Source organism: Myotis nattereri (assembly GCF_964212035.1).
Source record: "Myotis nattereri genome assembly, chromosome: 10".
Classification (NCBI taxonomy): domain Eukaryota; kingdom Metazoa; phylum Chordata; class Mammalia; order Chiroptera; family Vespertilionidae; genus Myotis; species Myotis nattereri.
Window position 1 is genome coordinate 66,546,394 of NC_138085.1, and position 14,614 is coordinate 66,561,007.

Genomic DNA, 14,614 nt, shown 5'->3' on the forward strand with positions numbered 1-14,614 from the left:
GAGGCAGCCAAGAGACCTGAGTCAGATACGACTTTATCCATTTCTTATAAAAAACATTTCATGTCCACTTTTAGCCTGGGTCTAAGTCCCAGGAAATGAGACATACCCGGGTCCGTGCCCGGACAACTCACTATGCTGATCACACAGGGGGTCCTATCTGTGTTTTCACACCACCCACTGCCAGGTGGTCTCAGAGTCTACTACCTCCTGGGGGTGCTAGGGAACTCAGTCACGGGGAAGGGTCAAAGTTTGATGTGATTTTTAAAAATCCCAACGGCACCTAAAAAGTGAACCCCCTTTCTCCCATGCTGGCTCAGATCGTGTCTACTAGGGGAAAGGACTTCGCTGCTATGAACCGTTGTTCGGTGTGAGGGATGCAGTTTGCATACTTTACATGTTTCAGATCTTCAATATGGTGTGCTAAATATCACTCAAACATCGAAAAGGGTTCTAGGAAAGCATGTCACATGGCATGGCATCCTGTCTTCCCATTTCCTGTGTCAGACGAGACTGACATGTCCCACTGCAGACTGAAGGCTGCGGTCCATCGGGGCCAGCAGGCTCGCTGACCTTCCTACCCAGGGACGGAGGAGTGCGTACAGACCAGAGACACAGTCGGGCAGGGCGTGGTGTTTCCGACTTCACTGCCGACTCTGACCAGTGGCTACTTTTCTGAACTTTCGCATCCTAATCCCTAAGAGGCATGGGTTGTAGTAAATGAAGTTCAGAGTTATCATCCTGAAATGTTTATTATTTCTGAATGGCAGCCATGGGAGGGCAGCGCCCGGTGGGGAACATGGAACTATTACTTCTTGGGGGAAGAAGGGAACATAGAGCAGGCTCCTGAGAGCCTTCTGTCCAGGGCCACACCTGACACTCGGCTGCCACCGCCATGCCACAAATGACCCCGCACTCACCTCCACACAGTCTCAAAGGAGGGGGAGCAGCAGGGTCCTGGTCCCACTTGGCAGGGCGTGGGTGGCGGAAAGGACAGGGCGAGTTCCTCTCTGAGCTGGCTGAGACTGTGGGTGACAAGGGCTGCACTCTGCCCTAGCTGAGCCACCCGAGGAGAGCAGGAGTGAAGTCTAGAGCTCGGTGAGCAGAGGGTCCCCAGGACTTGCCAAGGAACTGTGGGGACGCAGGGGAGGAGCCGCGAGCACTCCCAGGAGATCTTGCGATCCCCCATGGAGACAGGTGACCTGTCGTCTACCCGCAGGGCACAACTTCCTTTGGGACAGTATTTCCAGTCTACGTGGCACTGACAAGTCCTAAAAGACAGAGCACCATGTCCTGAGCAGGGAACTCCTGCAATAACCCTCTACTTGGGGGTGAGACGGAACTAGGCCAGTTTTGATACCAGAACTCTGAGCCATGAAGACGCGTATTCCTCTCTAAGGAGCACATCCCTCACCTTCGCACACTGGGCAGCACTCTCCTTCGGGCACGTAGTACCTCTCGCAGTTCAGCTCCCCGCACTGGGCAGTGAAGCAGATGGCGACGCCCCCTTGGCATCGGCAGAACCGACACTTGTCCAAGCGAAACATGTCCCCGTCGTTATACTCCACGTTGTTGAATACGCAGGCTGGCTTTGTTTCTGGAGGGAGTTCAAACAAACAGGCAAACTCAGAGTCCCTTCCGAGCAGGGTTCTTTTATGTTTCTCAAACAGCCTCTAGAAAAATCTGTCTCTTAGCAGGGGGTTATAACGCCATGAAGATTTGCTAAACTCGATGTAATTTTGTGTAACAGCAATAAAGCAATGTAAAGTAAAACACACAAAACACATTGTCATCCTCTTTGCCCCGAGGAATAGAAACTCCCCTTAGGGAAATCTACACTAATCCCCTCACCCCCACCCCAAACACACACACACACACACACACACACACACACACACACACACTTGAAATAAAGGGAACCACGTGACCACGACACTCATATCACCCATCTGTGCATTAAAGGGATCATCACACTTGTTTTGTTCAACCATGCTCTGCCTCAAAAATTTACCTAGGTCTTTTCAGAGGCGATATTCTTCTGCCCCTTCCGTGTTCTTACCTGTGTTCTCTTTTCTCTCTATGAGGCAAAGGAATTTGTAATTTTAATCGTACTTGGCCTTTAACAAAACTCTTTCTATATGCATTACTTTATGCATACCAGTAACAAAACCTGCTGTTACCCCAAGTTTGGAGGGGAGGAAGTCCTAGGTAATTGGCTGAAGTCACACATTTAGCAAATGCAGCTCTTCAATTGAAACCCTGTGGACGTTCCATTGTGTTTCAAGGCTGTGTTCTGCTAAGGACTCTCATGTCCTGCAGGTAGAATTCTCATCATGACAGCAACGATTCAAATTGTTTTCTCTGCCCTGAAAAACTCACCCTAAATTCATTCCTTACCTCCAATTCTGGGTGACTTAAAAGAACTCCCACCAAACAAAGATATCACAAGAAAAAGAAAACTACAGATCAGTATTTCTTGTGAATATAGATACAAAAATCCACAAAAAAATACCAACAGACTGAATCCAGTGACATATAAAAATGATTAAATAGCACGACCAAGTGGGATTTATTCCAAGAATGCAAAGTTGGTTTAATATCCAAAAGGCTATTAATGTAGCCTGGCATGTCAACAGAATAAAGGACCAAAAAATCCATACAATCAACTCAATGACACAGAACAATCACTTGACAGTACCATATAACCTTTCATGATAAAAACATTCAATAACTTGGGAATAGAAGAGACCATCCTCAACCTGATAAACAGCATCTATGAAAACTCACAGCTAATGTCATACTTAGTGAAAGACTGAAGACTTTCCCCCTAAGATCAGGAATAAGACAATGATGTCCACTCTCACCACTACTACTCAGCATTGTATCGGAGGTTCTCACTAAGGCAATTAGGGAAGAAAATAAATAAAAGTATCTAGATTGGAAAGGAAGAAGTAGAACAACTCTAGGTGCAAATGACATGATCTTGCATCTAAAAAAAAATAATAATTCTAAGGAAGCTCCTAAAACATTATCAAAACTAATTCACAACTTCAACAAAATTCCAGGGTAAAATTGCAACTGCAATAAATTATATATCTATATACTAGCAATGAACAATCTGGCAATGATTTTAAGAAAACAACCATTCACAATAGCATCAAAAAGAATAAAGTATTCAGTAATAGGTTTAATAAATGAAGTGTAAAACTTGTACTCTGAAAACTATAAAACATCGTTTAAAGAAATGAAAGAAGGTTTAAACAAATGGAGAGATATCCCATGTTCATGAATTGGAAGATACTATTGTTAAAATGATAATATTCCTGAAACTGATCTACACAGTCAATGCAATCCCTATCAGAACACACACTAGTTCTTTTGCAGAAAGTAGAAGCCAATCCTAAAATTCATATGACAATGCAAGGGACCCAGGATAGCCAAAACAATATTGAAGAGAACAACAAAGTTAGAGGACTCAGACTTTCTGATTTTAAGACCTACTACAATGCAATCAAGTTAGTGCGGTACTGGCAAAAAAACAGACTTACAGTTCATTGGAATTAATTACTTACACTTACTGACTTTTGACAAGGGCGCTAAGACAATTCATTGAGGGAAAGAACTATCTTGTCAACAAATGGTACTGGGACAATGGATATGCACATGGGAAAAAATGAGAATGAACCGCTATGAATCACATCGCATAAAAAATTAACTCAAGATGAATCATTAGAGCTATGATCTTCTTGTCACAGCCACAACTATAAAGTTCTTAGAAGAAAACAGGAGTAAATCTTTGTGACTTTGGAGTAGGCAATGGTTTATTAGATACGACACCAAAAACACAAGCAACAAAAGAGAGAAAGAGTTAAACTGGATTTCATCAACTTTTGTGCTTCAAAAAACACCATCGAGAAAGTACAAAGGTAACCCACAAATGGGAGAAAATATATGTGAATCATATAAAGGAGCTGCATCCAAAATACATGAAGCACTCTTATAACTCATCAATACAAAAATAATCCAAACTGAAAAATGAGCAAACATTTGTATAGACGCTGTTCCAAGTAAGATACAGAAATGGCCAACAAGCACATGAAAAGATGCTTAATGTCACATCATTAGGGAATACGAGTCAAAGTCACAGTGAGACACCCCTGCGTATGCTTACTGGCTATAATAAAAAACATACCGATAATGGCAAGTACTGATGAGGACGTGGAAAAATTGGAACTCTCCCACCTGCTGGTGAGCATGTAAAGGGGCAGGTGTTCTGGAAGACAGCGTGGCAGTTCCTCAAAATATTAAATACAGAGTTACCATATAACCCAGCAACTCCACCCCTAGGTGTGTGCCCCGGAGAAATGAAAACATATACCAACATGCAAATGTTCACAGCAGCATTAGTCACAAGAGCAAAAAAAAGGGAAAGAGCCTCCATGCCCACCATCTGATGCACAGATAAACAAAATGCGGTCTATATCTATACCATGCAATATTTCTTGGCCATAGAAAAGAACGCAGTTCTGACACATGCTATGAACACGAATGAACCTTGAAGACATTAAGTGAAAGAAGCCAGTCAGTCACAAATGAACTATTGTATAAACTATTTATGTGAAATGCCTGTAAGAGGAGCATCTACAGAGCCAGAAACATGGATTACTAGTTGGCTAGGGCTGGGGGCTTTGGGAGGAAGCAGGGAGGAACTGCTAATGAATTCCCCAGCGTCGGGGGAAATGGGCTGACGGAAGTGTTTTCAAAATCGATTGTGATGATTACACAATTCTGTAAACACATTTAAAATAAAACCACAGAATTGTACAACTTCACTTAATGAATTGCATGTTACGTGTTTCAATAAATCTGGATCAACAAAAACCCTCCCAAGCTGAGGAACGTCTCCTGCGCTAACACGCCCTGCTTAATAAGGTGAGAAAAACCGGATTATGATACACACATCTCCCACGGGCTCATCTGTCCAACATCATTTCTTAATACGTCACCTTGAATGCTCGAAACACTCTCACTGCGTTTGGAGTATATTTACATTTGTATGGTACTTAAGGACAATGACTTTCTCATTTATAACAATGCCGTAGAGAAGACAGAACAAGTATGAATAGCCATGTCTGCAATAAGGAAAGTGAAATCTAAAGCGATTAGGTGACTTGCCTAAAGTCACCTAAGTAGTCAGAGCTGAGCTGTGTGTGTATGTTGACACAGGTTGTGATGTGTGTTACCTCTTCCCCAGTGCTTGCTGGATGTAATATTTCTTTTTTCAGAAGATTAACGATATTCTAAAAGAAATCGTCTCTTGGCTCAGAATTCATCTTTATACATTTAGCCACAAAATCTGGGCTGAGATAGGAAGGAACTAGGCAGCGAGGCCTTAAGTTCCAAAATAGGGGGTGCTTTTACAATGAAATCTGGACGCTGGGGGTGTGGGCGGGGGCCAAGTACCACACTCCCACACAATGCTGAGCATCCCATCAAACGGAAGAAAAACGTTCATCAGCCAATCACTAGTTATTACCTAGTTGCATCCATCAACTGCATCTACCACGTGAAGCCACAAGCCTGGGTGTAAGATTTGAAGTTGGGGGGAGATTCTGGCTAGGGACACAGACACAGTGGTTCCAGTGAAGCTATTTGTACGGTGAGGCGTGCAAAAGCGTAAGCAGGGGGGTGGGCTGATGTGCGGTCTGGGGCAGTCAGGTTTCACTAGCGAATGCCCAGAAAGCCAGGGAGTGGGGATTTGGGGGCGTGGATAGTCTCCAAAAACACGGCCTAGAAAACACGGTCAATTCCTTAGGATAAAAAAATAACAAATCACACAGCATAATGACATTCCTGTTTGATGCTGAGGGATGGATAGAGGCTCTTCAGGAAAGTGCATGCCCAAGAGGCTGGCTGTGGCCTCTGAGGAGCAGCAGCCAGTCCCTCCTTCACCTGCCGGGGAAGGGTGCGAACTCAGCCAGCGTGGAGACATGGAGACGATCACAGCCTCTACAAGAGGGCAACTTAAATGGCTGCGGAGAAGAAAAAACACTGCGAAGAAGGAATTCGCTATGTCATCTGTCCTCTTCAGTGCAGAGATGCATACCAAGCGTCTTTGTAGCGACTTTGCGTGTTCTGTGTCTGCCCAATTAAATGTTGTTTCCCAGTTCCGAGATCCCCTCTTCCCTCTTTAATATATTCCAGAACTCCGGAAGGAGAGCCAGCCTGGTGGCACTGACTGTCAATAACCTGGACTGTCTGCCAAGTCATGCTGATTGGCAGCTGGGGAGAGAGAGATATAATTTTAATGAAGGGGAGGCTGAAATGCACAACTCCGTATCAGCAGTGAATAAATCCAAAGGGGTAGAGCGCTGCTGCTTCTCTTCAGTCTCCCAGCAGAACACGGCTAGTGCCTCGCCTCTGCTCTCCTCGCCTCTGCTCTCAGCTCCCTGGGGGGGAGCCGACCAGGAAGCCAAGTGGGTGGACAGCACAGGCCAAAGGTGGGACCACTGTGTTCACAGAGGAGGAACCGCTGAGCATGTCCCTGCAGGTCAACAGCAAACACACCCTCACAGGGACTGGGTTCACGGATAAAACCCTTCCCCCCCACGGGAGAAGGGAGTTTGTGTGCTGGAGTACGCCAAGCAGATACTCTTTTGGGATAGGGAAGAAGGAGCAATACTTATAAAGGACTGCTAAATACTGTATCACTCTTAAGCAACATTAGCTTGATAAGGTCCCAGGAACAGGCTGGGCACTCAATGCATGCACATGAGGTGGACTATGTTCTCTCAAAATGCCGTATGCTTCCCATGACTCTGACATTACTGAGCATTACTGCTATACAGACGATGGTTTCTCAGGAGATGTTTTTGCACTAATTTTCTTATTAACAGACTTCAGGTCTGAGTTTTCTAGGCCAAAGTTTTGCAGGCGGGTCACGCCGACTGGGTAAGGTGCTCCTGTGATGGCTCCGTTTTACGTGGTCATTTCTGAGGCCGGAAGAGTCAGGGATTAGCTATGACTCTCAAACCAAAATGTTCTGTTTTATTTAGATTGTTGTCGTGCACAGTGGACCACTGGTCATATCTTAGGCACCAAATGGTATTTTCACACTGGACCCCTGAGATTTCCAATCCTAATGCCCCCAGGGACGACAGGGATGGGCCAGGGTGGGACAACTGGTGCCCCGGGACAGACTCAAGAGCACATACCCCTCTGAGGAAGGCGTCACTCGGCCAGGTGACAGGTGATGAAAGCTTGTGTGTGGGCTGGAGCGGACCCAGAACCGGTTTTTGAAGGATGTCTGGGGTTGCTCCACCCCGGCTATGAAAACCATCCTGTAGGTGATGATTTTGATGATTTCTACGTTTACACAAAAGCGGCTCAAGCACCCCATCTGCTCCTTTGGTTTCTAAACAACAGGGCACTCGTTCACCAACACCCCGCGAGTCCTGCCTTTGGCCCTCATCAGAGAATAGCATTCACAACCTGTCACTATCTGGCTGGCAACCCTCCCGGCCTTCCGCCAAAACCAAACCAAAACAAACCAAACCGCAAAGGGAGGTGATGTTTACAGAGGATGTTCTGTCCCTCTATTCGTCCAGGCAAACGTTTTCGAAGCTTAGGAGTTCTTGACTTCTCTGTGACCATTTTGTCATCTTGTGTTTTCACACACACAAAATAAGGTAAGCATGTGGGTCATCTGGAGGGCAGCTCGGGAACGGAGCACAGCCCTGTAACCTCCGTTTCTGCATGTGTGTTTGCTACAGTAAGTCACCCGCCGCCCTCGGAGCTGGGCTTGTCCCACATCTACTCCTCCGTGCTGGGGGAATCTCCAAATGGAGAGACCATGCCACAGGCATCTAGGTTCCAGCTGTGTGTCCAAATGATCTCCTAGAACTGCTTTCCCTGAGCTGCATTTTCCTAGTTTGCTTTTGTGTTTCATTGAGAAGAGCAGCCACAGGAAACCGGTTTCTGCACTGGTGTTAGAGCCACAGAGCACAACACCGACGGCATCTTCTCCAGTTTCCATGTGAGGAGAGTGTGGCCCTGCCCCGTGGGCCTGACTCCGTCTCCCTTCTCACTGCGGCGGCCGGGAGGTCGGGAGCCTGCCTGACGTTGAACTCCAGCAGCTGGACAGGTGGAGGCTCATGGTCTGCTTACTTGTGGGCCCTTTCTTTTTGCCTTTCACTTTCAACCGTTATGTACTAACCTGTGGTTCCGAATCTCTTTTTTCACTCATATTTTACCACATTATTGTACCTATTCTCACTGTAAAGTTGCCTCAAATCCTTTGTGTATAAACAAGGCTTTACACACACACACACACACACACACACACACACACACACACTAGACTTCTGCTTTGCTAGGTGATAACGAATCTCTGATATGCAATATCCTTTGATGGTAAACTTATGACAACAGTAAGAGTTTCCGGGGGCACTAGGTGGCAAATAAACATCCACACACATACAAGTATGTGTGTTTACGTGTGTATGTTGTGTGTGTGCAAGGCAGGTGTGCGTAATGTGCTTATATATGCCTAAAGAAGTCAAAGACGGATTTTGAGACAGAATGTCCTTAAACAATATTCAGCAGGATGATAAATCTTCACAGTATTATAGTTTCTACTCTCATCTACAAATGAATGATTAACAGAGCAACAGCGACACCGATAGCAGGACAAGAGAGAGACGAAGATCAGCCACCAAGCTTATGAAGGAAAGAAAGAGGCGCCCTGGAAACACTGTGACTGTGCTTTGTCGTCTCAACATCGTCTCCTGGCAGATGGCACGGCCTGTTCCTGAACTCAGAGCCCTATAAAAAGTGAGGCTCCACACAGGGCAGGTCCTAGAGATGAGCCCAGGCCGCTGAGGTGGGGGTGTGGTCACTAGCTGTCCGAGTCATATCATATCGGAGCGAGATGTAAGGTCCACATCTGGAGAAGAAAGGCATGAGGCTTGGGTTCCTACACCCAAGAAGCAAGGAAAGAAGCAAGGCCATCCAGGGGCCACAACAGCAAACTGTGTACCAGAGCTGGTACTTCCAGAGGACAAATGACTTAAGCTTCAAGTGTAGGGCAGAAGATGGAGGACCCCCCCAAACGAACCCCTCCGTGGGCTGGCATTAAAACAGCTCCCCTGTAGAGGGAACCAAGATGGTCTGAGTCAGATCACTCACCCAACTAAACCTGGGTGCCCTGTGTGAGGCAGACGGTGTGCTCACAGCCCAGATGCGAGGACAGACTGCAAGGACAGACTGCCGGCCTCTGGCAGCTTGGGTTCCAGAGTGAGACGGACCCACACTTGCAGGGTGGTGAGCACATCTGAGATGCTGGGAGCCCAGGGTCAGGAGCTACTATTTCCATCTCAAATAGTATGAGTTAAATATTCACAGAAAAGCACCTACAATCCATCAAACCGCAGTGGCACCAGAGCAAACGAGTCTGCTGGGCCATTTGCTGGTGTTTAGCAGACACCACTCCTGGCTGCATGGCTGCGTGGCTATGGAGAAGCATCGAGAAGAGAGGGATGGAGGTCTTTAGGTCAGGAAGCTCACCTCACCTTCTCTACTCCCTGGAATGTCCAGGACAGTGTCTGTGGATGTGAATAGGAGGTGGGAATACAAAATAATAATACTGCTTGCTCTTGAGGGACAATTCCAAGTGCTTCACATGTAAAACCTCCATTTACGGTCATTCATTCCATTTTACAGATGTGGAAACTGAGGTCATTTGTTCTCTCTTAACCACAAAGCCATCTTGCAAGTATTTCTTCAAAGCTAAACAAAACAACATGTGACCACTGGACTAAAACACTACAGGGCGCAAGGGAACAGGACTCAACTGTCCTAAAACCTTTCTTGTGGGGGAGGGGAGGCTTGGGAGGAAGGCGGACAATCTTCTGAGCTGACTTCTTATGGGCAGACGTTGGTATGTTTCAGTATGTGCAATTTTGTTGCATGTGTCCCAGTCCATCTTCATTTTCCTTGTTGAGTCTAGGTACTGATGAAGCAATGCGCTACGATTATTGACATGTCAGTTGAGTTTCACTCTGTGTTTCTTCTGAAAATCCTGACGGAGGGGCCTGGGTTAGGTTCCCCTTTTTTCCAGCATCTAAATTCAATGAACGCCCTGTCCCCAAACACAGAACCCTCTCACGCAAGGTGAAAGGGAGAGGTGGATTCTATTTGAAGGAATCCTGTGACTGGAGAATCCTACTTCTGGGCCACAGGACGCGAACTGAAAGCAGGCCAATGCCAGTGACCAAGCCCCGGTCAGAGATGTCCTCTCTAGCAGAAAAATGTGAGCCTGGGGGAACAATGTCTTTTCTGTTTCAACCTGCGGCAGCTCCCCTGGGGTGTCAGTTCCATCCACTGCTTCCTGGCAGCCATGTGATGAGGGGAGGATGACAGGAGCAATATGATCACAGGTTCTATGATCATCTTCTTCTTTTTTTTTAAATCCTAAAATTGCCATGCTCCTGAAACTGCAGAATATGACAGCTCCATGCAATGTGCTATTACATTTCCAAAATTCTCTTTCTGATGGGTCCCTTACCGCTCGCTGGGACCATAACCAAGCCTCCTTTGGGAGGGAGTGTCTGTCATCGAGTCCCTGTGTATATCCCCTGCCATATATAAAAAAGGCAGAACCGGCTGGATGGAACCCTCCCTCCTCCTCCAGCACCAATGTCCACGCTCCGAGAACAAGAGACCCCACGTACCATTAACACATTCAAAGACATCACAGCACTTTCCAGGAGTCCCATCGCCACGGGAGACTATGCGGGGAACGGATCCCACCTCACACACGGGGAAACCACATAAGCCAGAGAGACACTCGCATCTGAAACCAAAGAAAAGGGAAGGAAAACCCCATGAATAAACAACAACACAGAAGTCGGGAGACCACAAAGTGGCTGCGGCCAGGGAACTCCACGGGATGACCCTGTTCCTGTGTATCTGGTGTCACTGGGGAGGGGGGGGAGGTAGGAGGGGCTCCAACATAATTTGCATTCCAGAGAACTAAGACTCATCTACATAACATACACCCAGGTTTTAAATGTTTACCATTTTGACAGAAATATTCCTAAATAAATGCATGACTTCATTTCTTCTTTAACTAGACCAGCATTGAGCACATCATCTTGCTGAGGACTCAGGGCCATTGTTATGGGCATGCATTGTGTTACCCCAGAAATCACCGAGGCCCTCGGTCACCGCAGAGCTGGGCTCCCCAGTGCCATGCTGCTGCTCTGTTGCTGACCTGTAGGTATTTTCCAGAGATTTTTCTGGCCCTCCTTTCAACTATTAAGTTATTGGCTTTCCAGTCTTTTTTCTTGTCTTTTTTCTTCTTCTGTGTGTCCAGTAGCACCCTCTCCACCCTAGTTAATTTGTAATTGTGTCTAACAGAGGAAGCAGACCTTCACTGGAGGCTCAAAAGCTCTTTGTATATGAAGGGCCTGAGCTTCTGTAAGTGGGCTTTGCAACGCTATTTGGAAGAGGACAGTCTTAATCTGGGGTCTTCTGTGCTGTGTGTGCCTTTCTCACTACTTGCACGAATGAGGCGCTCGAGGGCCTGAAGCTAGCTCTGCGGGCTCACACCCAAACTTCAACGCTTGCTGTGAGACTGGCCTATACACAGGAAAACAGCGGCAGGTAAAAATCAGAGGAGAAAGCCCTGTGGTCCACCACCTGCTGGTCTGAGAGAATGAAACAGGAGGCAGGAAGGAGAAGCGCACAGCAGCAGGGTGTCAGGATGCGAATGTGATACGGGGGAGGAGCAGGGAGCCCGGCCCTGGGATCTCGGCCCTGGGATCTCCGGGGGCGGAAGTGTGGTCAGAGGATGGAGAGAATGATGAAGGGGGTTCCCAGGTAAAGGGAAGTGAAAGGAAGATCTCCTCAGAGAAGACACCTTCCAGGAAGTGTGTGGGTGTTTAAGTACGGTGGGGGCGAGAGGAGAAGGTAAGGCTGCCAGCAGGGAGGGACTATGGGCGCATTCATGAACTCTGGTTGACCCCCTTCTTAGGTAAGTGACTACTTTGCTCATCTATCGTTCTTCGGATCTCTAGTAAATTAAAATATTCCTGGAGTCCGCGAGAACCTCACTATCAGGTCCAGAGGTTTAACTGCCTTTCTAGTGAACTGCAGAACTAAAAGGAAACAAATGGAAGTTAAAATCCGCACCAAAGACCATGAAAGCCGCTGGGAAGGTGTGGAAGACCAGGGCCGGCCTCTCAGGCTTCTTCCGTGGGGGTGACGGCTACACTGGATTTCTGGGAGAAGCAGGTGTTAGACAATTAAGGTTTTGCTCAATGGTATTTCTGCTTACGGTTTACAATAAACGTCTGCCTGTTTTCTGTGAGTGGAGCTGGGAGCTCTCGAAGTATAATCTGTCTTCCTACAGGACAATCACCTACAGGACCGAGTCGATACGAACTGGGCTTTTAGTCCCCAGTAGGGTTATCCTTTCATCTTTCATTTTTAACCGCCCAGCCCCTGCAGCATTAAGCACATAACCATAGCACTGCAACAGTCCAGTAGCAATAAACTGTTTACATTAAAATGATGACAGAACTTGTAATCATTGGGAGGCCCCACCCAGGTCCCACTATCTGGATGTGATTACAATGAAAGATTCCTGCAAGGACAGCTGGGATTCTCATTCTCGCCTAATCATTCTAATTTAAACTCCAAAGAGCATACAAGCAACCAAAAAATGTGTCTTCACCTGTTGCCCTTCAACCCCTCAGTGACCTTCCTCCTGAACAGTATGTGCCCTTATGTGCCTGGCTCTCTGCTAGGCTGTCGGAAATCGCACCAACCTGAGAACCATGACTAAGTGGCTCTGCGTCTTCTCTTTGCCCTTTAACATCTGATCCAGGTCCCAACATTCAAGTATCTCTTGTTTTCCTAGAGACTCGCCTCGGCTGTCCGGGTGTCGCTAGCATGTTTCAGAAGACCTGACGCTGTACAAAACTGCCCTCGAAGCCACTGAGAAAAGGGAACCCTTTTGCTGAAGTTTCACTTCTAAGCCAGAGTGACTGCATGTGAAAGGTCCAAGGACTCCATGTCCTGGCTTCTGCTTGCTGGCCTCCTCTGGGCACCATCCCCTTCTCTGCATCTCCCTTGGCAAGCTCTCCCTACCTGTTGCCTTCTTTAGACTTCTCACAGCTTCCCCCGAACTTGAGACTTTGCAGATGTTAACGATCATTAGCCCCTTAATATAGAAAAAAAATTCTTGAGAAAAGGTGAAAGTCTGGGCTCATGGCAGATAACTATCAAGCAACTAGCTCTGGGGTTGAAACGTTATGGAACAGCCAGTTTTTTGCAGGTTGAAAAATAGCTGAATAGCAATTTCACATAGTTCAGCAGAATGCAGCGGCCATGAGTTACCTTTTGTCTACGCTCACTCTGTCAGATAACAAATGGGGGACGTCACCAGGACCCTTATCTGCCAAGGAAATTTATTATGTCTACAAATTAGGGGAGTCCAATGTATTCTTTAAAAGGCTTTAATAAAATTATCCCAGAGTCTCTGGTTTACCGGCACGGGAGGTAGGCAGCTTCCCTTTTCCTGATGAGGCTAGGGAGGCACAGACCACCCAGTGGCCTCAAAGTGAAGACGACCTCCTGTCCTGTTTTTCCACTAAAAGAGACTAGATTTTTTCCAGCAAGTCATGAAAAGGAAACGCTGAATTACAGAACTGGAGCATGCAAACTATACCTTGTCCTCACCACCTTTTTTCTTCAGTTTTATTCTTTTTTTTTTTTTTTTGCACCACCCTCCCCTCCTCCACGCAATCTTCCTCCTACCTTTTATCCCAATGCCTGAATAAAGAGCAAGCAAGAGGATGGAGAAAACGTGGATTAGTGGGAGGGACAGCAGACCAACTTGAGGAAGAGACACTTATTAAATTGATGTCACCCCTTATCCTTCACGTTTGAAACCCTCCCTCCCTCAATGTCTAGGCTCTAACTTGGTCCCCACTCACCCAAATCTCTCCTTTCCCAAAACTATGCCATATCCATCCTACGGCTCAGCGCGCCTATACTTTGTAGTCTAAAATCTTCAATTACTCCTCACTTGATTGGTCAACTTCTCAGCCTTGCATTCAACACCCTCAGGCCCACATACCATTTTCCCCAATCTCTCTCTCTCCTGGTATATGTCTTCATTTTCCTTATGCTACAGCCACACTTTTATTCTCCAAACCAGCCCAGGCTGCACTGCCTACCCAGTCCACCACCACCACCCCCTTCCCTCCAGCTGTCTATCTAGAGCCCATCTGTCTTTCTAGGCCAGCCTCAAAGAACTCCATACTTTTTCAAGGCCCTCCTCCCACTGTTTTGTGGTGACTCACATAATTCGTCTTCCCACAAGCTCTCTTTGGATCTACCATGTAGATTCATTAAAGAAATACTTTTTAATGATGAAACAGAACAGGAGATGAGTAAAAGGGGGACAATATTAACTAAATGAAAGAAAGTGAGGAGGAAAGCAGTGAGATTTCTATACTGTAAAAAAAATAAAAGGACACCAGCATGATACCTTGAAGCAGAAGTGCTGAGAGCTCAAACAAATTATAAATAAATAAAAATTTAAATAACA

General features: G+C 46.5%; 1 protein-coding gene across 1 annotated transcript in view; it reads right to left on the reverse strand.

The window, feature by feature from the left end:
* The window catches only part of CRIM1 (cysteine rich transmembrane BMP regulator 1), a 175,547-nt gene that overhangs the window by 60,756 nt on the left and 100,177 nt on the right, over window positions 1-14,614 (reverse strand). Inside the window, exons 5-6 of the mRNA XM_081100911.1 lie at window positions 10,728-10,849; window positions 1,412-1,594 (exon numbers count right to left, since the gene is read on the reverse strand). Coding sequence (XP_080957037.1) covers window positions 1,412-1,594; window positions 10,728-10,849 — 305 coding nt within the window. The remainder of the gene's footprint in view (window positions 1-1,411; window positions 1,595-10,727; window positions 10,850-14,614) is intronic.